This window comes from Barbus barbus (genome assembly GCF_936440315.1).
Source record: "Barbus barbus genome assembly, chromosome: 20".
In the NCBI taxonomy this organism is placed as follows: domain Eukaryota; kingdom Metazoa; phylum Chordata; class Actinopteri; order Cypriniformes; family Cyprinidae; genus Barbus; species Barbus barbus.
In genome coordinates this window covers 13,400,165-13,425,345 of record NC_136748.1, presented here as the reverse complement: position 1 = coordinate 13,425,345, position 25,181 = coordinate 13,400,165, and the positions used below count along the sequence as shown (strand labels likewise).

The window sequence follows — 25,181 nt, the reverse complement described above, 5'->3', positions numbered from 1 at the left end:
AAACTCACCTGTCACAGACATTATCCTGTTAGCTGTGACCATGAGGCCATAATGGATCACGTGCACTTTTGCTAAGTAGATAATCCCATATATTTCAACCTATTACTGCCTCTGTGTGTTTGTATGTATGTATGTGCATTAGAGCCCAAGCCCCTTTGTCACTGCCTCAGTGTGGAGTTCAAGTCCACTTATTTTTGCCTCTAAACATTTCCATCAAGAGTCGGGATTCTTCCATATGATAAGCTTCAGCAGATTGTGCTCTGCTACCTCTCGGAAGGGTCAGGGCAGCTTTTCAGACCATCTGGCTGAGCAATCACTTCATTACCTGAAGACAGTGCTACTTAAAACTGAGTCAGTCAGCCGCAGACAGGACTGAGGTGGGCTTTATCCAATGTCAAGGAGTTTGTTAACGGATAACATGGTTGGAAGGTATCAGGACAAGTAATTTACAAAACTATGCAAAGCATAGTTATGGTGCATGGCATGGCAGATGGGAAAACTGTCAAAGAAGACTCATTCTGCACTCAGCTGCCGAGTATCCCACCTTTGAGGGACAAGAATGTACCGTTTTAGATATTTGCTTGGGTCTGGATCAGTTTAACTGGGCTATTGTTCATGGAGGAGCAGATGAATGCATTGTTACAAGATTTATCAAGCTTGCAGCACCACATCAATGGCAAGTATCCTTCCATTTACTTTTATTATACACAGTTTAAATCAATTATGTCTTCTGCAAATCATTCTGGATTAGTAGTCTGACTTTTTGCAGTAACATTCCTTATTTTAATATGCAGTTTACTGCGCACATTGCATGCATTGTGTGCAGTCATATTGATTCAATTCTGGGGATATATGTGAGAGTAAACTTATTTTTGAGGTAGACAGGGGGTATTACATATGTTTTAAGGGTATAGGGGGGAGGTACTGAACTTGATTTGAAGGTATTTTGTGGATTTTGAATTTGTTGTCTTTGAGGGGTATTGAACTTGTTTTACGTATATTTGAGGGAGTGTACTGAACTCGTTTGGGATATACTGTGGGGTTATTGATCTTGTTTTGATCATTGTTAAGCAATATTGGACTTGTTTTATGGGTGTTTTGGGGAGTATTAAACTAATTTTAGAGTAATAAGAAAGGACAAAATATGCATTTTCGGGTATTCTGGGGGTCACTGAACTTGTTTTGAGAGTCTTTGTGGGTATTTAACTTGTTTTAGGGTTATTTTGGATGGTACTGAACTTGTTTTGGGGTACTCTGGGGGTACTGACCTTGTTTTGTAATTGATAAGGGGTACTGAAAATGTTTTAGGCATACTTTGGGGAGTATTAAACCAATTTCAGGCTATTCTTGGGGGTGAAAACCCTAATTTGGCAGTATTCTGAGGGTATTGACCTTATTTTGGTAATTGTTAAGAGGAACTGAACTTGTTTCAGTGTTATAGGGGTATTTTGGAGGCACCTGAACTTGTTTTGGGGTACTCTGGTGGGTACTGACTTTATTTTGGTAAGGGGTACTGAACTTGTTTCAGGGGTACTTTTGGGAGTATTAAACTAATTCTAGGGTATATTCTTTAGGGTAAAAACAGCTCATTTTGGGGGTATTTGGGTGTGTGTGTGGGGGGGAGTTGGATTTCATTCTGAGACACCTTTGATGTTCCATCCCTTCCAGACTACTGAATTTTTTTGTTTTCCGTCTTCTTTCAGGTTTGTGCAGTTGATAGAGGTCTTGAATTGAATTTTGGGATCTAAAGCCTGTTCATATCAGGTTCAGATTATGGCTTTGAGTTCTATAGAAGTCACTGTTCCACCTAAGATATGCCCAGCTGCACTTCCTTCCCCCAGCCTGAAACGCAAGCAGCTAATGTGGCAGAATGCAGTGCGTCATATAATCGACCAACGAGGAATGCACCATGAGGGGCGAACAGCCAATTCTCGAAAAATCATTGTTACCGATGCCTACATTGATGACATCAACAGGCAGATTCGTAACAAAGCTGCACGGGGCAATGCAGGCATGCATAAGCGGCGTTCCTCTGCAGCCCGCATCCACCCATTACGAGAGCGCAACTCCACCTGCACACGGAAGTCCACCGACTCGCTCTGTGATGCTGACTTCTTCGTAAGCTGGGGCTCCACGGTGCGTGGAATTTTCCTTCCGGTTCTCCACCACAAGTTTAAATCTCATGATCTCGAGCATCTGTACCAGCAGCACTCGTCTGGTCAGCGCCGAACTTCCCTTGTAGTCACTAATGTCATTGATATCCTTACCAAACTCCATATTCTCTTCATCCACTTGGCTGTGGCCCCTGAATTGGTGGACTCTCAACGAGGATGGTTGGCTGGGCTCTTCATGGGACTTGGAGCAGTCTTATGTGTCTTAGTTCTGACCTGTAAAGGATTGATGTCTCCAGATTACCTGCGCTATGCTGGGCTGGCAAGCTGGCTGTCCCAGACTGTGCAGGCACTGGGTGGTTTGGCATGTGGGTTGGAGAAGGACCAGTCCTGGTATGTTCTCTTCACCCTTTTTGCCACCTACACGCTATTGCCCCTACCTCTACTATGGTCCATCTGCATAGGGTTCTTCACTGCTGCCTTGCACCTGTTGGTGGACGCCCTTGGGAACTACAATGAGACAGCCATTGCAAGAAAGGTAATGAAGATTCCATGCTCGAGCTCAAAGCTCATCAAACTTCAATCAAAGTTCATCAAAGTTCACTTTTGATTCTCACCTCGGTGTCATAAAGTAAAAGGAAATCAATGCTTCTTTGGAATCAAATATCATCACAAGAATTATCCTCGAAATATGGAGTCAGTCCATGAGAGTTTCAGTCTTTTTTATGCATCTACTGAGTTGTAGTCAAGTCAATATTATTTGTATAGCGCTTTTAACAATGTAAATTGTGTCAAAGCAGCTTTACATCGGCTTGATATAAAGCTGGGTGGCTTTAAATCAGCTTTACAGTATTTATACAAGGAAATATTTTGTCGAAATAGTGTCATTCTCCTCTGGCCAGACAAAATCAGCAGTTTAAATATAGGCAAAAGCAGAATCAGATTGTGCATACTTGGTCTTCTTTTTGATAAACTGCTAAATTTTACACTCGGTTTTCTTTCAGTTACTTGCAAAAGGGCTGTTGTACATGGGTATGAACACCGCAGGGCTGTTCATCCACTACTTATCGGATCGTGCCCAAAGGCAGGCATTCCTTGAGACACGGCGTTGTATCGAAGGACGAGTAAAAATGGAACGAGAGAACCAGAGACAGGTTTGAGATTCTTGATTTAAGACATTTATAGATCATTAATATGAAACTTCTGAGGAAAAGAGGAATCATTTTGCATTAGGAGCGCTTGGTGATGTCCATTCTTCCTCGATTCATTGCTACGGAGATGATTGGTGATATGACTGCTATGGATGATGAATTGCTTCCTCAACAGTTCCATAAGACCTACTTTCATCAGTACAAAGATGTCAGGTACATGTAGCTACCTGTGCAGTACTATCTTCTAGTACATTTAGGTTGCAAGGATGGTGCATGAAATGAAAATGTATGTGGTCTTGTCTCAGTATCCTGTTTGCTGATATAAAAGGCTTCACCTCTCTCTCCATGACCATGCCGGCTCAGGAATTGGTGCGCACACTCAATGAGCTGTTCGGCCGTTTTGATCGCCTTGCTGAGGTGAGAAAGATTAACCTTTGAATGTCACAGGCAGTTGGAGAAAGGGGATATGGTCAATGACTTACTGTAGTGTACAGTATGAGATCAGAAATATCATGGCAATCACTATTAGTTTTAGTGTCAAAAGCAATGTTGGAAACTTATTGAACAATATCTTTCGATATTTTAGGAGAATCACTGCATGAGGATAAAAATTCTTGGAGATTGTTATTACTGTGTGTCTGGGGTCCCAGAGCCCCAAACTGCACATGCTCGCTGTTGTGTGGAGATGGGTCTTTCAATGATCAACACTATACGGTGTGTATGTTACATGATTTGTACAACTATCTAAAGATTTTGTGTGTAATTCTCAATGTTTCTCCTTCTCCCAGTTTAATGTCCAGAGATTATAAGTAAGCCTTTCATAAACTGATTTCCTCAAATGAGTTGCTCTGTGTTGCTCTCAAAACATTGCACTTTCATAGATCTTTTGCAGGTGTGTCCAATCCTGCTCCTGGAGGTCCATTGTCCTGCAAAGTTCAGGTCCAGCTAGTCAAGGTCTTCAGGATTAATGGAAACTTCATGTTGGGGCAGGTTAGAGCTGAACTAGGACGTTGACCCCCTGGAGTGGTATTGGACACCCCTGATATTTTGGAACATTCATATTCTATTTGTCCTTCATTGTTATTGCTGCTCAATAGCAATTTAAGTCAAATTCTGCTGATAAAAATTCCCTCTCTCTTTGTCAGCTATGTACGTAAGGAGCTGAAGAGAGATGTGGACATGCGTATCGGCATCCACTCCGGCTCAGTTCTGTGTGGGGTTTTGGGTCTGCAGAAATGGCAGTTTGATGTGTGGTCTTGGGACGTAGATGTTGCCAACATGCTAGAGGCTGGAGGACTCCCAGGGCAAGTACAGATCATTATCATGGTGATATATTTAGCCGAATACAATTGATTTTAAATAACAAATCAAATTGTATAATAATAGGAGGATTCATATATCACAAGCGACCCTGGACTGTCTAGCGGGAGTATACGAGACAGAAGAAGGTCGAGGCTATGAGCGGAATGAGTTTTTACGCAAACACAAGATCGACACTTTTCTGATCTGCCATACGCCACAGGAAGACAAGGAACCCCCTAAAGTCCGGAGGACCAGCAAAGATGAGACGACATGGAGTGCTGAGCTTCCTTTTGATAACATCATTGGCATGAACTGCGTGAGTGTGTGTTGGCTTCATAAACCTTCCTTAGATCTGAATGCGCTCTCTAGTTAGTCATAAGATGTAAAGTTATCAAATCTGTTAAATAGTGCCACACTATGTTATTCAGTGAATCCTTTAGTAACTTTATCACCAGCATCAGTGCATGGTCCATTACATTAGAAAATAATTTATAAGTAGTCTCTTGTTTGTAAAACCAAACAAAAACATGTTTACTTACGCCTTGCCCTATAAACTTCAAATGTAAGAATATTACTGTAAACACCATTTTTGTTAAACAGCAAGTTGAGCTCCTAATTAAGAATGTTTGTTTATAAGGAATGCATTGATACTTAAACTTTGACTGCCAATGATTATTTTCATGTTATGTCTGATAACCAATAAATGGCTATTAAAAATCTTAATTTTTTAAATGCTTTACATTCCAATATCAATCAGTATGATAAAAATAAAACTAATAGCCATTATCTTTCCCTATTAATAATTGTTATAGTTTGTTTTTTTTTCACTTGAAATACATGCAATGTTTTTTGTAATGTCATCTTTTAGATTTTAGCCACTTTCACCAATGGCTCTCTGGTGCAGCTGCCCAATCAGATTACTCCTCATTGTGCTGGGTCTCGAGAAATCAACAAGAGAATAAAACAAGCCATCGAGGTGCGCAGTAGTGAGCGAATGCGCAAAGAACAAATCACACCCTTCACGCTAGTCTTCAAAGACAGACACATCGAGGGAAAGGTATGGACTGCTGAGGAACAGCTTTTATACTTTGTATACTTTGTATTGTATTTTTGCTTATAAATAGGCCCACACAAAATTTCAGTTTCAGTTCAATCACTTTCAGTTTTCTCAAATGAGAGATGAGATGTTCAAGTCCAACTTGGCCTGCTCGTTCCTAATGCTCCTCTTCATCATGGCTGTTCAGGGTCTCATCCCTTCTCCACAGTAAGTATTATTACTATCCTTTCAAATACCTAATGTGATTTTTGAAATGTAGCAGTATTACATTTTCAATAATGTTCTGTCCCACAGAATCTGTCCTATGGTAATCCAGTTCCTAGTATTCCTGTTTGTCTACATGCTACTGCTTCTGGTAACACTGGCTGAGGAATTTAAGTGCTCCCCACCATACTTACAGCACCTGTGCTGCTGGGTCCACGAGACTAAGAGCATCCGTAACCTGCTCACAGTCACCGCTATTGCTATTAACTTTGGTGTGGCCTCCTGTGATATTGTGAGTGCCAGAATTTATAGTTGTTTGGGCCAAATTAATATGCTACTTTTAACCTGTCTTATCTTTTTTTTATACAGTTGTGGTGTAGCACAGTTGGAGAAGCTGAAGAAAGTAACAAGAACTCAGAACAAGGTGCACAGTGGCCAGTAAACATCTGCACCCATCCTGAGGTACAGTAGATGCATTCTGAATACAACTTCCAATAAAGCTTATTCTGGTACAGACATCCTAATTTTAACCCATTTCAAAATCAGTGACTCCACTAAATACAGTAAATCTGTCTGTCTCTCTGCAGTTCTTTGTTTTGAGCGGTGTGGTGGCTATGGTGACGTGTGCTGTATTCCTGAGGCTCAGCTGTCTGTTGAAGTTGGCAGTACTTATGTTAGTCATTGCAGTTTACACATACCTCATTGAGGTAGCCTTCCATGTGTTCTTTCTCCGCCAACACCAAAATGGCCAAATTCAGAGGTACAATATCTGAATTGTACAGTGTAAAGCGTTTCTGACTGTGGTACAGTGTTTGACTTTTAGACATCAACAATCCAGTGATTTAAGAACGAGCCTTTTTGAGTTTTGAAGTATACAGTATAAGAAAATGTAGATTTTTGAGTTGTTGTAGACCCTCTCATGTATACTTTATATATGTGTGTATTTCCTAGATCTCAATACCTCAGACGCAAAGGCGTTTCTGTGTTGCTAATGGCCATGTTTGTTGTGGTTGTCCTCTACAACAGCAGACAGGTATTCTACTAAAAGCTTATTAAAAAGTTTATTCTTAGGAATTCATTATACAGTATGGTCCTACTAGAGATTTAAATAATATAAAATCATTACATATTTATTTAACAATTAAGAAATATATTTATTTAGAATTATATCAGTAAATACTAATCAAACCACCACTTATAATTATCATCCTATTATATAAAAATGCTTATTCCTACAGTTAGAAACTACAGCCAGGCTTGACTTCCTGTGGCGTCTTCAGGCCAGACAGGAAGTGGAGGACATGAAGGAATTGAGGGAGTATAACGAGTGTCTGCTGTACAACATCCTTCCTGCCCATGTCGCTCGCCACTTTCTTGGGAGAGACAGAAATAATGAGGTAGTTGCATGGATTATTGATGATATATCCTTATAGTTTAAATTTTGGTTAGAAAATAAGAAATAATAATATAAGTAATTAAATTATCCATAAAACTATCCAGCTATTTGGTTTCAAATTGAAGACTACGTTGAAGCATTTCAGTAGTAATGGAGCACTTTCATGGTGTGATGGCGCAGTGGATAAGACACATGCCTTTGGTGTGAGAGACCCGGGTTCGAATCCACTGTGAGACACCAATGTGTCCCTGAGCAAGACACTTAACCCCTAGTTGCTCCAGAGGCGTGCGACCTCTGACATATATAGCAATTGTAAGTCGCTTTGGATAAAAGCGTCAGCTAAATGAATAAATGTAATCCATAAGCATTAATTAATACATTTTCTCTGTGTGAATTCTTTGGCTCCAAGGACCTGTTCTCTGAATCCTACGAGCGAGTTGGGGTGATGTTTGCTTCCATTCCAGGCTTTACAGATTATTACGAGAAGAAAGAGTTGATTCATCAAAATGTTGAGTGTCTGCATCTTCTTAATGAGATCATTGCTGACTTTGATGAGGTACATGGATTTGTGCAGCATCCTCTTAGTACCAAATGTCCTCAAAGCCTGGACATGCCCATAGTTTTAATGGCTAACAGCAGCTCTGATGTTTCTAATGGAATGTATTTTAAATGTGCAAATGCTCACTTCTTTATCATAAGATACTGTAATAGTGAGAAATTTCAATTTCAGAGACCATCTTAATCTTTTTCCCTTTTTTCCCCTTAGCTACTGGAAGAGCCTTACTTCCAGGACATAGAGAAAATCAAAACCATTGGCAGCTGCTACATGGCTGCATCTGGCCTGTCTCCTGAAAAACAGGTCTTACATTTATGCCTGACAATATAACTAGATGCATGATATATACCAGTGACCATATCAAAATCAGCCAGTGTTGCTAATAGTATTATAGACATCAGTTTGATTAGATCAATTTTGGAACCAGATTATCAAAAAAATAAATGATTTTAATTTTTGATTTTTTACAATATTAATAATTAATAAAAATAAATAAATAAAAACACACACACATTGAAATGTTACTTCTGGCTAGGCCGGTCACAAAGCATTAAAAAGTATCATGAATACTACAAAATCATAAATACAACTAGTAATTAAATAATTAAGTAGTAACTGAAAAGGTACATTTCTACAAATTAAGGCTCAATTTTATTAATGTGTATTTTATAGGAATGTGAAGATGAGTGGGCTCACCTCAGTACGCTGGTTCTATACGCTTTGGCCATGCAAGAAACTCTGAAACAAATAAACAAACGTACCTCAAACAACTTCCAGTTGCGTGTCGGTAAGACTGTGCTATTCTTTTATTTAACATCTATTAATAATACACAAAAATCTACTAATATCAACAGGATTTTCTTTATTTGATTTTATTTGATTCTGTCACTTGTGCATGTCTGAGGACTACTTATTAAAGTGATTTACCTACTCTGAGCCAGTACAGACACACTAATGAGCTTAAACAAGACAATCAGTATGATTTTAATGTGATTGGATTGGACAATTAAGATTATTATAACAATAATACAGTATTTGAATTTCAATTTAAAATTAGAACATAGTTCTTTGGCCAACATGAACTCAATATTGAATTGAACCCGTTTTACTTTCTTGATGCACCTGCCTGGTTTTATTGTATGCAACTGATGTATTTTATTCCAAAACGAAATGCTTTTTAAACAAAAATGCTGTAATTTGCTCTTTTCCTGAAACAACTTTAATGTGGATATAACTGCTTTTCTATCATACAGGTATTTCTCATGGGCCTGTAGTCGCCGGAGTGATTGGCGCCACTAAACCCCAGTATGATATTTGGGGCATGACTGTGAATCTTGCCAGCCGAATGGACAGCACAGGGCTCAGTGGGCGTATTCAGGTCCCAGAGGGCACAAGCAGTATCCTGGCTGACCGCGGCTTTGTGCTACAGCTTAGAGGAGATATCTACGTCAAAGGGGTTAGCGAACAGAGGGGAGGGGTCCGCACATACTTTGTTAGCAGTCGGGAACAGAGCTCAAGCTACGCAGAGAGAAACACCAGCAGAGGGATCTCTCTCAGGAGAAACACCCTCGCAGCGGTGGTCTTTTCCCTGGTGCAGGCCCGCAAGAAAGAGGAGTTACGAGAGGCTAATGGAGGTTTTCATCTTATGGAGATCACATGAATTCTGATGAAAAAAATTGGACAGGAACTGTATCTAATACCTGTTTTAGAGACTTTCATCTCTTTCATGAGTTATTGCCTTCAAGAGATTTTCCACATTTTCTGTTACTCTTTCTAAATAGTAACTTTATTTCTCTTGTATGACCAGATTTCTGCTGACATTCAAAGTTGCTCATTATGGAAGCCTATTTCTACCTCAGAATGTTTTTTTGTATATTCTTTAAAGGTACTTGTGACTTTTTATCTGACAATTTGGACTTTCCTTGCAGTTCTGAGAAAAAAAAAGTTAGAATTGACAAACTCAAAGACATAAACTCTTCGCAGGATATAAACACAATTCTAATTGTGAGATATAAACTTGCAATTGAAATTAAATTATAGTTAATTGTAAGATATGTCACAATTACCTTTTTTGTTTTTTATTCTGTGGTGAAATGCGAGATATAAACTCAGAATTCAGAGAAAAAGAGTCATAATTGCGAGAAGCGAACTCGGAATTGTGAGTAAAAAGTCCGAATTATGAATAAAAAGTCAGATTTTGTGAGATAAAAAGTCAGAATTACCTTTTTTTTTTTTCTTTTTTTTTTATTATTATTATTCCATAGCAGAAATGGGCTTCCATAGCTTATTCCTATGGAAACCGTGAAAAACATATAAAAGTCATGTTTCTTTTGTCTTGGAGTTGGCATCACTGGGATTTTTAGCCAATTGTAAACTTTAAATGTTAGGAATTTAAAAGGGCCAAAATAAGAAAAGCTGCTTATAAACACTTTAATAAAACTTTCCTCCTTTTGGAACAAGACCAAAATAGTGTAGAAAAGCTAAGGAACTCTGGATTCTGTCAAAATCAACAACTGATTAGAACATGTAACATTTTATTTGGAGGTTATATTCATAATGCTCAACTGCCACTGACAAATTAAATGTGGAAGAGTCTGAGGTCAACTTTGCTAAGCTAATTAGCTGATTATCTGACACATTTGTATTATTCATTAACACCCTGGAGAAGCTATGAATCCCAGGATTATACCAACACATCAACATAACTTTCTATGAAATGTATGTTACAAAAAATATTTTGATTGAAAACTTTTCTGATAATCAGACATTTTTAGATGATCAGCGGTTTTTCAAACTCCCCTTTTATATTGTTTGCATGGTTGTGGGACAAGAAAAACAAACAAAAAAAGCTTCTGTCTCTATGTTTTGGGAGTTTTTAGGGATACTTTGATTTTATGATGGATAATAAAATAATTAATATTGACACAATTACAATTAAGTCAAGAATGAATGAGCAGGAAGAAAAATGACAATGCCAAAATTCTTTGTCTACTTTTATCTTTAGAGTTAGATATTTCTAGGAAACACTACCACAAAAAGCCACCAAATGAGAAATGTTGCTGCTGAATTACTTACGAGGACACACTGTATTTGTAAAGGGTATAGGCCTACATAACACATTAGTATTTGCCAATATTGTCTCTTTTTTTCTTCTTCTTAATCATTGGAAGCATATAAAACAGGCAAAGAATGGGGGAAAAAATATTTATACTTACACAAAATCATAGTTTTTAGCAAACATTAAAACAATTGTTTGTTATCAGCAGAGAACAGTCCATTTCTATGTGTATTCTAATGCAAAATATTAATGCACGTTAAGATGCTTATAAATATTGTACATTATAGGAATGTAAAATTAAGGCCTACCTCAGTATGCTGGTTCTATTAGCTTTGGCTATGAAATAAACTTTGGAGGAAATAAACAGCAAAGTTACATAGCCTACCTCAAACAGTCTCCAGTGTGTTGGTAAGATTGAGCTTTTCTTGTTAATTAAAGGTGGATTACTTCTTGGACATGTAACCAAATTATGTAAAAAAATATATAAACCTACCTTATAACAGACCTTGCTTGCTAAAATGTGGCTGTGCTTGCCTAGGCCTTTGGTTACATCGCAGACTACAAACGTTTTTGAAATATTAAATCCGTTTTAAAAGCAAAATGACTTACTGTGTTTATTTTGTTTGTTTTTATTTTTCATGTTTAATTGAACGTGTTATTAGCCGTTTCTTTGTAAATGTTTACTAGCAATTTCTGAATGAAAATTGATTCTTCACACTGATCTGTGATAGATAGATAGTTCATACGTTTTAGCAGTATGTATACCTGTACATACTGAATTGTCTATATTGTGTTTGTGCTATTTTGCATATTGTCCATTTTGTATATTTGTACATTATTTTTTATTATCTGTGTCCTGTCCTGTCGTTGAGTCACGATAAACAGAACAAGTGTACAGTCATTGAAAGGCATTTAATATTTCGTTTCGCAGTGCTTATAAAACAGCAGCCTTAAACTTTTTATAGCCTACAGATTATGTTATGCGAGCTTATGTCTTCTCGTTATAAAATAGACACTGATATTCCTGTCTTCTGGAGTTATGTTGTTGGTTTGATGTCTGCTGGGGTTTGGGTCACTTAGTATTCATGAGGTTTCCTCACATGTACGTTACAGTCAGGCAGTTTATGTTTTAATATAATATATTAGTAGTATATATGAATTATTATAATTCTGTCATTAATTGCAGCTCTTTCATTCTGTTGTTTTTGCTAATCAAATTCACTTTTTTCTTTCCATGTGATCAAGACAAAGACAAAGAAAAAAAGTTTTATAAGTCAAACATTTGAGTTGTATTACAGAAAATAAACATAATGAACCATGAACCAACACATTTTTATGGGTCAAGGGTGTTACACTAACAAAGGTGATTTTAAAGGGTCAGGTTGGATACTCTTTAACATACTTAAAGTATGTATTTATAATTGGTTAATCTTTGTTTTTGTCCTCAATGTTTTAGGACATTAATTATTTACACAACTGCTATGTGATGTCAAATGTGAGATTTATTGATCCAAGCATGTCATTTTTGATCACAGAGAATGTCAGCTATTTTCTACACTGATTTGGGAATTCTACACTGATTTGATATGATCATTTGTGGTGCAGTAGCTCTTATAACAATAATCTTATTATCCAGGAGTGAATTGCAAAGGCTCATGGGTCACAGTGTGGGTTCTGCACTCCAGGAATTGTGATGTCTATGTACGCTCTTTTGAGAAACAACCCTCAACCCCGCATGCATGACATTCAGAGGCTTTTCAAGGTATAGTAAGAGTCATAACTTCTGCATCTTGTTAAATTTGATCAATTGATGTAATATATATCTTTTCTAAATAAATATTTTTGTTTTTAAATTGTTTGCACACAGGCAATTTATGCCGCTGTACTGGGTACAGACCTATTCTTGAAGGCTACAGAACATTCGCAAAGGTAAAATAGCTGAGTAAGGCCTGCTATAATAATAATAATAAATATATTTAATATAAAAGTAACTCCTGGAAGTCTACATTGAATATTTTCTTTTATTAATAGATAAAAAAAAAACTATAAATTGTTTAATTAATATTTAAAGAAATAAGATAGAGGTAACTGGCACAATCTGTCTGAGATAGGACCCAGATGCAGAATGAACAGTGACCAAATTTGACGAAACAGCAGACAAGACACAAGTAGGTATGGGTCACTTGTGATAAACAACAAGAAAACAAGGAACTAAAACCTAAAAAGCACCCACAGACAGGTTTGTAGAGTAACCTAGAACAAAGCTGTGAGAACTACTATTATATTATTATGTGTATATCCAAATGTTCATTTATATTTATAAACTACTTAAAGCAAGCTCACACTACACAAAATGTGGCCAGATTTTTACTGTCAAAGAGAGATTTCCAAGGTCTATGTCAAAACCCCCAAATCACAGCCGCTGGTCGCTAGTCGCTGATTCTTGTGAAGTATGAACAGCTCAGCAACATGATGCAGTAGTCACAGGTGCTAGAATATTTTCAAACTTGTTTAAGAATGCTGGTATAAGAATACACTGATGTAAAATATACAGCAGAATTACCTTTGGAATTGTTTTTGGTTTTTTGTTTAATATCTGCCTCTTTTAATTTCAGGATGGGGGATGTTGTGGTGGAAAAGGACAGAGTAATGGCTGCTGCATGACTTATGGACACATGCAAGAGCATGTCAATGTGAGTAAAACAAGACATCCAGACACCATGCTCTATTTTCTCAGAGTACAAACACGTTTTTGTCCTAAAGCCTTGCCATTTATGATAAACCTGTAGCATATTTGGATAGGAAATCAATGACATGGCAGACATAGCAGTCTCATAGGAAACCAGTCACATGTGTGAACTGGCACTCATGAGCATGTGAGGTCAAACCTACAGCCATGAAACAAACAGCAGATGCTTCATGATCACTGTTTTACAGTCACAGTACTGCAATGTTCAGTAATGAATGTTATCTAAGGACTTTACAAATAATTCCGACATTTCTTTCTCTATTTTTAGGACAATTCAACGCTTCCAGCTGAGAAATTGTAAGACCAATCTGAGTTTATGCCACTGGACCCGACACAAGATATTATTTTCCCGCCTGAGCTTATTGTGTATAAAATGAGCTCAATCTTCATTGATTGACCATCAAAGTAAAATGAGGAGACTGATTGCTGCATTAAACACTTTAACTTACATTTGTGCTCTACAGGGTTTAAGTAAACAGCCCCAGAGAAAGCTGAGGTTTGTTGGGGAACGAGTGCTTTGGATTCAGCCCTGCTCCCTTGAAGAACTCTTGGAGCTGAAGGCGACTTATCCAAATGCTAAACTAGTGGTTGGGAACAGAGAAGTTGGTGAGTCCCACATACATTACGAAATACTACTGTTTGAATCAGTCTGCTTGTTTGTTGGCTCATTCTAGATAAGGACTCTCTTTGAAATCACATACTCTCCGAGTGCTCTTTATAGTATGAATGTAGTCTGGGTGCACTACATTTGACGTATTGTCATCGTCACACTATTGTCATGCGAATACTATGAATTCAGACGTATGAATACTCATTTCACATGCTGTTTTTTGCCTACAATATTGTAGGAACGTATGGATATTCGGATTCAGCCAAGCTTCTTTTTTTTTTTTACATTTAGGCCAGTAGATGATGAAAAGTGCTCTTTAATAGTGATTGACATGTGACTATCATTAATAGTGAGTCATTGAATCATTTATTCAACTGTTTCACAACAATGGTAGAAACTATTTTTGTCGGTGGGGCAAAAATAGACAAAGTAACTGTCTAAAATGTAAGTTGTGCTATGTCTATTGAACTGTTGTATACAATATCACATAGCAATCATATTTTTTGGTCTGTATATCATTGATTGCTCTGATATTTGGAACAGCTGCTTGTGTTCAAATCCATAAGTATGTTTACATATTTTGAGTGAAAAAGCATGCAGATTTTTCTTTGTACAGTGCTCAAAGAGCATAACACAGAACGCAAAGCTGATGTTAATTGTTTTGAGTCTCTCTTCTAGGTATTGAGATGAAGTTCAAAAACCTTCTTTACCCTGTGATTCTGGCACCAGCTTACATCCCTGAACTGAACATCATCCAACACACTCAGGATGGTAAGAGACTCATAAACCTAAAGGGATGCTGTCCGTTGTTTGATGGTTTAAAGCAAAAATAGTATTCGTCAATACAACACATTAAAATATTATAGAGTTAGAACTGTATGACAGTTAATCTCGGCTTGTTTTTGGTTCACAGGCATTCAGATTGGTGCATCAGTGACGTTGACTGTTCTGGGGGACGTGTTGCGTGGAGCAGTGAAGAAGCTGCCCGCTCATCAAACGGAGGTCTTTAAGGCTGTTCTTGAGCAGCTTCATTGGTTTGCAGGACAGCAGATCCGAAATGTTGCGGTACGTTGTGTCCCTGAGGACAAAAAGGGATATAAAGTGTTTTATGTAAGTTAATGGACTTGAAAATGACTGTCGAATGTTAATTTAATGGCTGTTTGATTTAATGAAGTGCCTAACTTGAACAATAAAACATAAAAGTGATTATGAATGATTAAAAGTCACATTTTCAGTTCCTTTCCGTGACTATCATATTTATGCTTTCAGGCTGTTGGTGGCAATATTATGACAGCGAGTCCCATTTCAGACCTCAACCCTGTGTTTATGGCAGCCGGCTGCAAGATAACAGTGATGTCCAAAGGTACAAAGTTTTTTCCTGTTCAAGGATCAAAGGTTTTAGTATTTCATGATCTGATACAGAATACATTTGGTTTGTAGATCCGTTGACCCCTCTGATGCCATGGGAGTTCCTGGAGTGGTTGCATTTATCTCTGCTAAAGACATCACAGGAAGTAACATGACAGGACCTGTCGTTTATGACGAGACCGTTTTTGCAGATGATAAGGTGTTTTGCTGTATCTCAGTGAATTTTCTGTGCAGTATTTCTAATTAGAGATGTTTTACACAGACAGCTGTTAAATTATGACAGTTTTTGCATTTTATATAGAAGTCCTTTGATAGTTATGATGCAGACTGAATCAGGCATAAGGCGACCATGACGCAATGGCTTTTACATTTCTTTCACAAAACAGAGAGTATTATTTGGAAGTCGTAGTAAATGACTTCATGCATTTGTGACAGATATTTATGGATTCCCGTGCAAAATGTATCTCACATGCATCTCACTTAATTGCAGAGTAGGCTATTCTATGATCAGGCGTTTTTCTACGGCATACTCATTTATTGATGCAGTTAGACTTTGACATGCGCTTTCATGGTTGAGTATCTTGGACCTGGCAAAGTTAAAAAATAATCTTAATCTAAAAAAATGTCACCTTTATTGCTGTTTCTTATGGAAGCCTCCCATAGTTTCCATCTCAGAGTGAAAAAATTAAGTTAATTGGGAGAAAGTAAGAGAAATTAAGTCACTTTGTTAGAGATATGGCACATTGTTAAATACTAAATCTATAGAAATTAGGTCACAATTATGAATAAATACACGGAAATTGTGATATATTTTACAATTACCTTTTTTCTTTTGAGTTGGAAATGAGCTTACATGTTTGAATCACTTTTATTTAAATTTATTTAAATCTTTCATATGTCATTGATAGTGTTATAAACTGCTGTTCAAAAGTTTGGGATTTCTAAGATTTTTTTTTTTTGCATTAAGAAATTAATTCTTTTATTTAGCAAGGATGCAATAAATTAATCGAAAGTGACAGTACTTTACTATAAAATAAAATACTTATTTTTATTACATCAAATTCTGTTCTAAAAATTAGTATTGATACTATGTAGTAAATGTTTCTTGAGCACCAAATCAGCATATTAGAATGATTTCATGTGACACTGAGGACTGGAATAATAAAACTTAGCTTTTCATCACTGGAATAAATTATTAAATGTGACCCTGGACCACAAAACCAGTCTTGAGTCGCTGGGGTATATTTGTAGTAATAGCCAAAAATACATCGTATGGGTCAAAATTATTTATTTTTCTTTTATGCCAAAAATCATTCGGATATTAAGTAAAGATCATGTTCCATGAAGATATTTAGTAAATTTCATACTGTAAATATATCAAAACTGAATTTTTGATTAGTAATATGCATTGTTATGGGCTTCATTTAGACAGCTTTAAAGGCGATTTTCTCAATATGTCGAATTTTTTGATGACATTTCAACTAAATAAATTTAATTTTCAAAAAATATTGACCCTTATGACTGGTTTTGTGGTCCAGGGTCACATTTGTTTTTAAATATTTCAAAATAGAAACAGTTATTTTTTTAATTGTAATACTATTTCACAAGATTACTCTTTTTACTTGACAGTTGTGATGAGGAAAATCATTCAAACATTTTACCAAATTTTGATTGGTATCATTATGATTGGAATGCTTTATATATCTTGCATGCATAAAATGTGTCGATTTTGTATACTCATGTAGAGTCCTTACATTGATCTTTCATGCTAGGTCACATGTGTTGGACATATAGTGGGGGCCGTTGTGGCAGACACACAAGCCCATGCTCAGAGAGCAGCCAAAGCTGTGAACATCAGCTATGAGGAACTGCAGCCTGTGATTGTTACCATTCAGGTTTGTATTTACTTCACATTCACACATACACTCACTACAGCAAATAGAATCATCTAGCTATGGAACAATGCTTTTGTCATGTGTGGTGGGCAGAACCCGAATGCAACACAGCCAGCAAGTTCTCAAAGAGGTCAATATTTACAAAACAATTTGAAACGTGACACAAAAATGGTTGCATCGGACCAGACTTCAGCCCACAGAGCTGGAAAACAAAAGACCTAGACAGGAGTCAGAAGAGCACATGGCAACGGAAACAAACGTGCTCACAACAAACACAATGACAAGACAGAAGAGCACATGGCAAAAGAACACCAACACAAACCACATGCTCCACAACAGAAAACAAGACACGAGACGTGTATTGAAAATTATACACAAAAGGCCTTTAAAAAAATCAAACAATGAAATGTAATCCTCATAGAACTGAAAATATTACCTACGACCAATTTTTGGTTTCAAAACCACTGATCTACAATATTATCGCTGTGCTGTGCTCTGACCTTTCACCCCTGCTTAGTGGTTTTCCTGCTGTCATCATTACATAACAGGATTTTTCAAGGTTTTCAGGGAAACGGCTTGTACAAAATACACATAACACAGAGATAAGCTTGACTAAGCTTGAATAAGTTTATGTTCACTCTTTCAAACAGGATGCTATTGCCAACAAGTCCTTCTTTCAGCCAGTGAGAAGTATAGAGAGAGGAGATGTTGCACAAGGATTCAAAGACTCTGATCACGTCCTGCATGGTATAACCTAGATTTTATTTAAAATGATAGTGACACACTGCATTTAGCCTCTTTGTGAAGAATGAAAGTTATCTAATAAAGATTCACATTATTTAAAACCATGTTTTTTATTAAACAGGCAGTCTGTACTCTGCTCCTCACCATTTATGTCCTTAAATGATTCTTGTTCAGACCTGTTCCTCTTTCATTTCATGAGCTGACACTAAATATGTGATTCTGCAGGTGAGATGCACATTGGAGGGCAGGAACCGTTTTATCTGGAGACTAACTGCACACTTGCTGTCCCTCGAGGAGAGGATGGAGAAATGGAGATGTTTGTGTCCATGCAGTCAGCCTCCAAGACTCAAGTAAACAAAAGAGATCACTCAATTTATATCCACATTCTCAATCAAAACCGAGTTTAAACTGCACAAGACATAAGAATGGTGATAATAGCTTGACAAAATATTGACGTATTAATTGGATCTGAAATAAAAAAAAAATATCGGAAATTTATTTATATAATTTTACAAATACAATTTTTTTTTTTTCAATATTTAATTTTAAAATATTTGATTAATATAAATTCTATTTAAAATAGTATAAATAAAAAAATATAATAATTAAATAAGCATCATGTCAGAAGGTTTTGCATGCCCAAATCAGATAGAAAAACCCTCAGTCAGACAGACAGATAGACAAACAGCAGCAGATGCTATAGGTCCTCTCATTTAAAATGGTTAATTCATTAGTAGCAAAAAATATGATAGGATTATTAATGATGTGATATATAGTTGATTGTACGGTCCTAATGCAAATAATGTGCTGTGTTTGCCTCAGGCCCTAGTGGCTAAAGCTCTGGGAGTGCCTGCCAACCGGGCGGTGTGCCGTGTAAAGCGGATGGGAGGAGGATTTGGAGGGAAAGAGAGTCGGAGCACTATTCTCTCCATGGTGATTGCTGTTGCTGCACATACGTATGAATATTTATAACACAAACTAATGTAACCATGTTAATGTGCCTAATTACATAAAGTGATGTTGTATGTAGCAATGTGAATGGTAAACGTTTAGTTTGGCCTTTCTCTTTTAGGGTCAAGCGGCCAGTTCGCTGCATGCTAGATCGCAATGTGGATATGCTGGCCACAGGTGGTCGGCATCCATTCTTTGGACATTACAAGGTGAAAGATTGTGCAAATTAGCCAGATATTGTCCTTTAGGTTGATCATAAGTCCTCTTAGACTTGACTGGGATTTCTAAATTGCCTAAAATGTCAAGGTTTGGGCTTTGGTTTTCTATTGACATGCTCTTTACAGTCCTCGTGCATTATAGAGACACATATATGCACTGCTTTGACCGCTCTCTGTCGATCCCATCTTCTCGCACGCCACTATTGGTCGATTATGTACAATGCCTGTACACTATTGGTCAATCCACTTTTTAGCCATTACCTTCTGTCAGTATAAAAAAACAATAATACAAAGCCAAACCCCGGCTATTTTAAGCCATTTAGAAATAAATGCCTGCAAGGACATATGGTCACACACTATTGTCCTCATCCTTGCTAGACTATTCTCATACACTATTGCTCTGTAATCTAATGTATAGGTTGGGTACATGAACAATGGAACAGTGATGGGACTTGAAGTGACGCGCTACAGCAACGCAGGCAATTCACTGGACCTGTCATTGTCAGTGAGTAGGCATCTCAAAGTTTTGAACATCTATCGCCCTCTGATGGTCAATGACACACATTACTAGGTATACTTTCTTACTTTCCAAGCCTAAATGTGTAGCCTGTCTATCACTGCACAGATCCTGGAGAGGGCACTATTCCACATGGATAACTCCTACAACATTCCTAACATCCTTGGCACAAGCTACATGTGTAAAACCAACCTGCCATCTAACTCAGCATTCAGAGGCTTTGGTGTGCCACAGGGCATGATGATCACAGAGAGCTGGATGAGTGATGTGGCTTTGAGCTGTGGTCTGCCTGCTGAAGAGGTTCGTACTGCATCTTTCTCTCTCTCTCACAGTCCATAGTACACAAATATGTCACATGTAACAGAATTCTCTACTACTTCCAGGTGAGGAGGATGAACATGTACAAAGAGGGGGATTTCACACCTTTCAATCAAAGTCTGGAGCAGTTCACCATCGATCGCTGTTGGGAGGAGTGCATTATTTAATTTTTTTTTTTACTAATATCATACACTGTACACTTTTCAGTGTCACTATAGCAGTGGCAGTATTGTTATTGTTAACAAAATCCAAAACTTTTAAATAATTTTTGTTAATTGGAATAAAGCAAAAAAAAAAAAAAAGATAAACTTAAAAAAAAAAAGTCTTAAAAGACAAAATAGGAATGTTGCATTGGCAATTAACTGAAAAACATAAGTTCAGGTTAAAGTACCAAAATTACTTAAACTAAAGCTGAAATAAAAACAGAAATATAAAAAAAATAATAATAATAATTAATTAAATAAATAATAAATAAAATTACAAAAGCACATAACAAACTTACTAAAACTTAATCTAAAATTAAAATAATATATTAAGAAATACTACAATTATATATATATATATATATATATATATATATATATATATATATATATATATATATATATATTTATAATAACACTAGGCAGCATAAATTCCATAAGTCAGAAAAACCAGAGAGCCCGCACTTTATTGTTAGATTTTATTTGTATATTGCTATAAAAATTTTCTCAGTTTAGGCACTGCGTAGCTTGTTGCCTAAGATTTGCTGTAATACTTTAATTCCAGGCAGCATTGTTGGACCAAAAGAGGATTATCCATCATTCTCAGCAGGTTTGGAATCAGCTTCACTGCTGCCTTCCTCAACCAGGTCAGCCCTTTTCCTCGTAGGCTCTAAATAATTATTAGAAAGAGGCGATTATGTGTGTGATGGATATTTTTGATTCAGGCAGGAGCATTGGTACTTGTGTACTCAGATGGTTCGGTTTTACTAACTCATGGTGGAACAGAGATGGGAAAAGGCCTGCACACTAAAATGGTCCAGGTAATGCAAACAAGGCACAACAAAAATACTGTATTAAATTGTTGGTCACTACTGTTCATATTAATTTAATCTTCAAATTTTTGTGTTGTGCAGGTGGCCAGTAAAACTCTTGGAATCCCCTGCTCAAAGATTCACATCACAGAGACCGACACTAAGACCGTTCTTAACACCAGCCCTACGGCTGCCTCCGCCTCCTCAGATCTTAACGGCATGGCCATCTATGTAAGCCTCATGCAGCATATATTCATATTTATGAGGCTTTTTTATGTACACTACCGTTAAAAAGTTTGGGGTTATTTTTCACATTTTTATTTTTTTTATTTAACCTTTATTTACCCAGGTGAGCACATTGAGAACACTTTCTCATTTACAATGGCGACCTGGCCAAGATAAAAGCGTCGAGGTACAAAAGTTACACATGTAATTACAAGACAAAACAAATCAAACATTTACAAATTTATACAAGTAATACAAAAGGTGAAAAAAAAAAAAAAATAAGTTAACATGTACAATGGTCTGACAATGTGTTTGCTAATAATAATTTAAATGTGAATAATGGGACAATGGATTCAAGCTTCAGAGATTTTTGAAGTGTATTCCAATCGTTAACAGCGGAGAACTGAAAAGAAAGGTGGCCAAAGGAGGTACGGGCTTTAGTAGCAGTCAAAATGATATACCTACTTGAACGAAGGTTCATAAAGGGGGTAGCTCTCGAGGTTGCAGTGGTGAGTATTATATGGAGCATTGGTGACAAAACGGATGGCAGTATGATATACAACATCTAGTTTACTAAGAAGAGAGTTTGAAGCAATTCTGTAAATAATATCACCATAGTCAATAATCGGAAGGATGGTCATTTTCACAAGAGCAAGTTTTTCACAAAAATTACGTTTTCACATTTAATTGATCAAAAGTGACTTTTACTATGTTAGAAAAAAATATTTAAAATTAATGCTGTTCTAGTGATCAAAAATCTTGGAAAAAATGTATTTCCACAAAAATATTAAAGTGCACAACTGTTGTCAACATTTATAATAATTTAATAACTATTTATCAACAAATCGGCATATCCGAATGATTTCTGAAGGATCATGTCACATTGCAGACTGGAGTAGTAGCTGCTGAAAATTCAGCTTTGCCTTCACAGGAATAAATAATATTTTAAAATATATTAAAATAGAAAACATTGTAATAATATTTAACAATATTACTGTACTTTTTGATCAAATAAATACAGCCTTGGAAAGTAAAAGAGACTTTCAAAAATATTAAAACATTTTTATCGACTCTAAACTTCTGAACAGTAATTTATGTCAGCCATCAAACTAATCTACCATATTTCAAATCAATATTTGTAGAAAATTCCATACGACACTAATTTTTTCCACAGAATGCTTGCCAGACATTACTACAGAGACTTCAGCCTTACAAAGACAAAAACCCCAAAGGCTGCTGGGAGGATTGGGTCAGTATCTAGTTTTTTACATAATTATTCATCAAATGTTTAGTATTTTTATGTATTTTATAAATGACATTTTAATCACATTTGCAGGTGAAAGCAGCATATTTCGACAGAGTTCATTTGTCTGCAAATGGATTTTACAAGTATGTTAATTTCCTATAATTGAAAAACATTTTCAATAAACGTGATAATTTTCACATTTCTAATCTTGTTGGTCCTCATAGAATTAAGATTTATCATTCATCTAATTATATTTTATAGAACTCCAGATCTTGGCTATGAAACAAATTCAGGAAGACCATTTAACTACTTCAGTTATGGCGTGATGTCTCAGAGGTGGAGATAAGGCAATGCCAGTGTGAAATGTGTATTTGTTATGTTCAAGTACCAGTTTTACTCAAAACAGGACAACCGGTCTCCATAATAGATTATAGATTATATATATATATATATATATCTCCTTTCAGAATCTTCATACATCCATAGTCATGGATGTGGGCAAGAGTTTAAATCCAGCATTGGACATTGGACAGGTATTTCATCTTAATTTAATAAAACAGATCACACCATTGTCAATTCATCTTAAATATAATCTGATTTGTGGATGTGTGTGCAGGTGGAGGGTGGGTTCATGCAAGGTTTAGGTCTGTTCACGCTGGAGGAACTACGCTACTCTCCTGAAGGTTACCCGTATACTCGTGGACCTGGGATGTATAAGATTCCTGCTTTTGGGGATATTCCCATTGAATTAAAGGTCTCGCTGCTCAGAGATGCTCCTAATGAGAAGGCCATCTTCTCTTCAAAGGTTAGATGAACCACAACAACTGACTCCATCGTAAGATCATAGTTTGCGTCATAGTTACTCTTTTGGCTGTGTTTGTACTCAGGCTGTGGGCGAGCCTCCTCTCTTTCTGGCAGCCTCAGTGTTTTATGCCATTAAAGATGCAATCACAGCTGCCAGGGCTGATTCCGGTCTGACTGGACCCTTCAGACTAGACAGCCCCGCCACGCCTAAACGGATATGAAATGCCTGTGAAGACAAAGTTACTAAACTGGTATATAGTAACTTTCACTGTTGACTGTCAGCTACTGTATATGGTTGGCTTCACACTGTATAATGCATAATTGCACATTGGCATCAAATCTGAACCAGGGTCATTTCAAACTGAATATGAAGTCATATACACATTCAAATCAAGTCAAACATTTACCATTTTAACGCTTGGAGGATTTTTTTTGACTTTTTTTGATCAAGGATGCATAAAATTGATCAGAAGTGACAGTAAAGACATTTTTAATGTTATAAAGGACTTAATCAAATAAATGCTATTCTTTTGAATAGTCTATACATCACAGAATCCTGAAAAAAATGTTTCCACAAAAATATTAAGCAGTACAACTGTTAATAATAAGAAGAAATGTTTCCTGAGCAGCAAATGATCATATTATAATGATTTCTGAAAGATCACATGACACTGAAGACTGGAGTAATAATACTGAAAATTCAGCTTTGCCATCACAGGAATAAATTACATTTAAGATATATTCAAATAGAAAATAGTTATTTTAAGCTGTAAGAATATTTCACAATGTTACTGTTTTTACAGTTTCTGATCAAATAAATGCAGTCTTGGTGAGAAGAGACTTCTGAAATTTTCGAACGGTAGCGTATATATAACTTCAGAATCAAATATGGCATTCATGGAGCTGCTTGATGTGTTTTTTGACAAGGCCTACTGAAGTTTGTTGACCATTATATGCTTGTGTTTATCTTAGTGTCCTCCTGCGGATCTTGGCACCTTTATTCCATGGGCAGTGCAGGTGTAAGGCACCTTTAAAGTCAGATTGGACTGTTTACTTTCTTATTGCACATTCCTGGTCTTGTGTATGGTTTATCTGTGCATGTTATGCTAAAGGAAACAATAATATGTGTTGTTGTAATCTTTATGCAAAATTCTGCTGGTCAGCACAGGCTATTGGATAATGTTAGTTAAAAGCCAAAAAAATATATATATTTAGGCATTACACATTTGACCAACAGGCCACTTGGGTAAAATCAAGTTCTGTCCCACATTTGTTTTAGACATCCTGTTTCACTCGGAAATATGTTTATGACAGTAAAATGGGTTGTGAGTGGAAATTCATGTTGACTTTAAAAGTCCTCAGAGTTTAAAGTGCACAACAGCAAAGGCATTGAGAGAAAAACATTAATTACCAAAGAAACAGAAATTCTGAGAATTTTGTCGTGAGCAGATTATACTGTGAAAACAAAAGCACTTGTGCTTTTATGACCTCTATGTGCTCTTAGTGAAACGTACATTATATTTGTGACCCAGGACCATAAAACCAGTCATAAGGGTACATTTTTCAAAACTGAGATTTATACATTGTCCGAAAGCTGACTATAAATAAGCCATCTATGTATGGTTAGTTAGGATAGGACAATATTTGGCCGAGATACAACTATTTGAAAATCTGGAATCTGAAGGT

General features: G+C 36.6%; 1 protein-coding gene and 1 pseudogene across 2 annotated transcripts; both read left to right on the top strand.

Annotated features, from left to right (window-relative positions):
• Positions 1–1,773: 1,773 nt before the first annotated feature.
• On the top strand, positions 1,774–11,426 carry LOC306886222 (adenylate cyclase type 8; the record flags this gene model as incomplete). The annotated part of the gene is made up of 18 exons (XM_079443165.1): positions 1,774–2,649; positions 3,116–3,265; positions 3,345–3,475; positions 3,568–3,679; positions 3,849–3,976; positions 4,408–4,566; positions 4,649–4,880; positions 5,433–5,621; positions 5,728–5,828; positions 5,916–6,117; positions 6,195–6,287; positions 6,413–6,585; positions 6,777–6,858; positions 7,064–7,222; positions 7,631–7,777; positions 7,988–8,080; positions 8,450–8,564; positions 9,031–11,426. The coding sequence occupies 18 exons, from the start codon at positions 1,774–1,776 to the stop codon at positions 9,435–9,437; spliced, it is 3,549 nt and encodes a 1,182-aa protein (XP_079299291.1). The 3' UTR covers positions 9,438–11,426.
• Positions 11,427–12,477: 1,051 nt separating this feature from the next.
• Positions 12,478–24,770, top strand: LOC306886719 (xanthine dehydrogenase/oxidase-like; annotated as a pseudogene). The gene is made up of 27 exons (XR_013785944.1): positions 12,478–12,597; positions 12,703–12,764; positions 13,451–13,528; positions 13,853–13,948; positions 14,049–14,190; positions 14,873–14,965; positions 15,108–15,259; positions 15,464–15,549; positions 15,635–15,761; positions 17,335–17,457; positions 18,108–18,204; positions 18,427–18,551; positions 19,024–19,157; positions 19,274–19,361; positions 19,789–19,875; positions 19,996–20,187; positions 20,271–20,359; positions 20,968–21,055; positions 21,134–21,229; positions 21,323–21,451; positions 22,620–22,694; positions 22,782–22,834; positions 22,953–23,013; positions 23,126–23,224; positions 23,308–23,496; positions 23,579–23,746; positions 24,468–24,770. The product of XR_013785944.1 is annotated as a xanthine dehydrogenase/oxidase-like (transcript).
• The last annotated feature ends 411 nt before the right edge of the window (positions 24,771–25,181 follow it).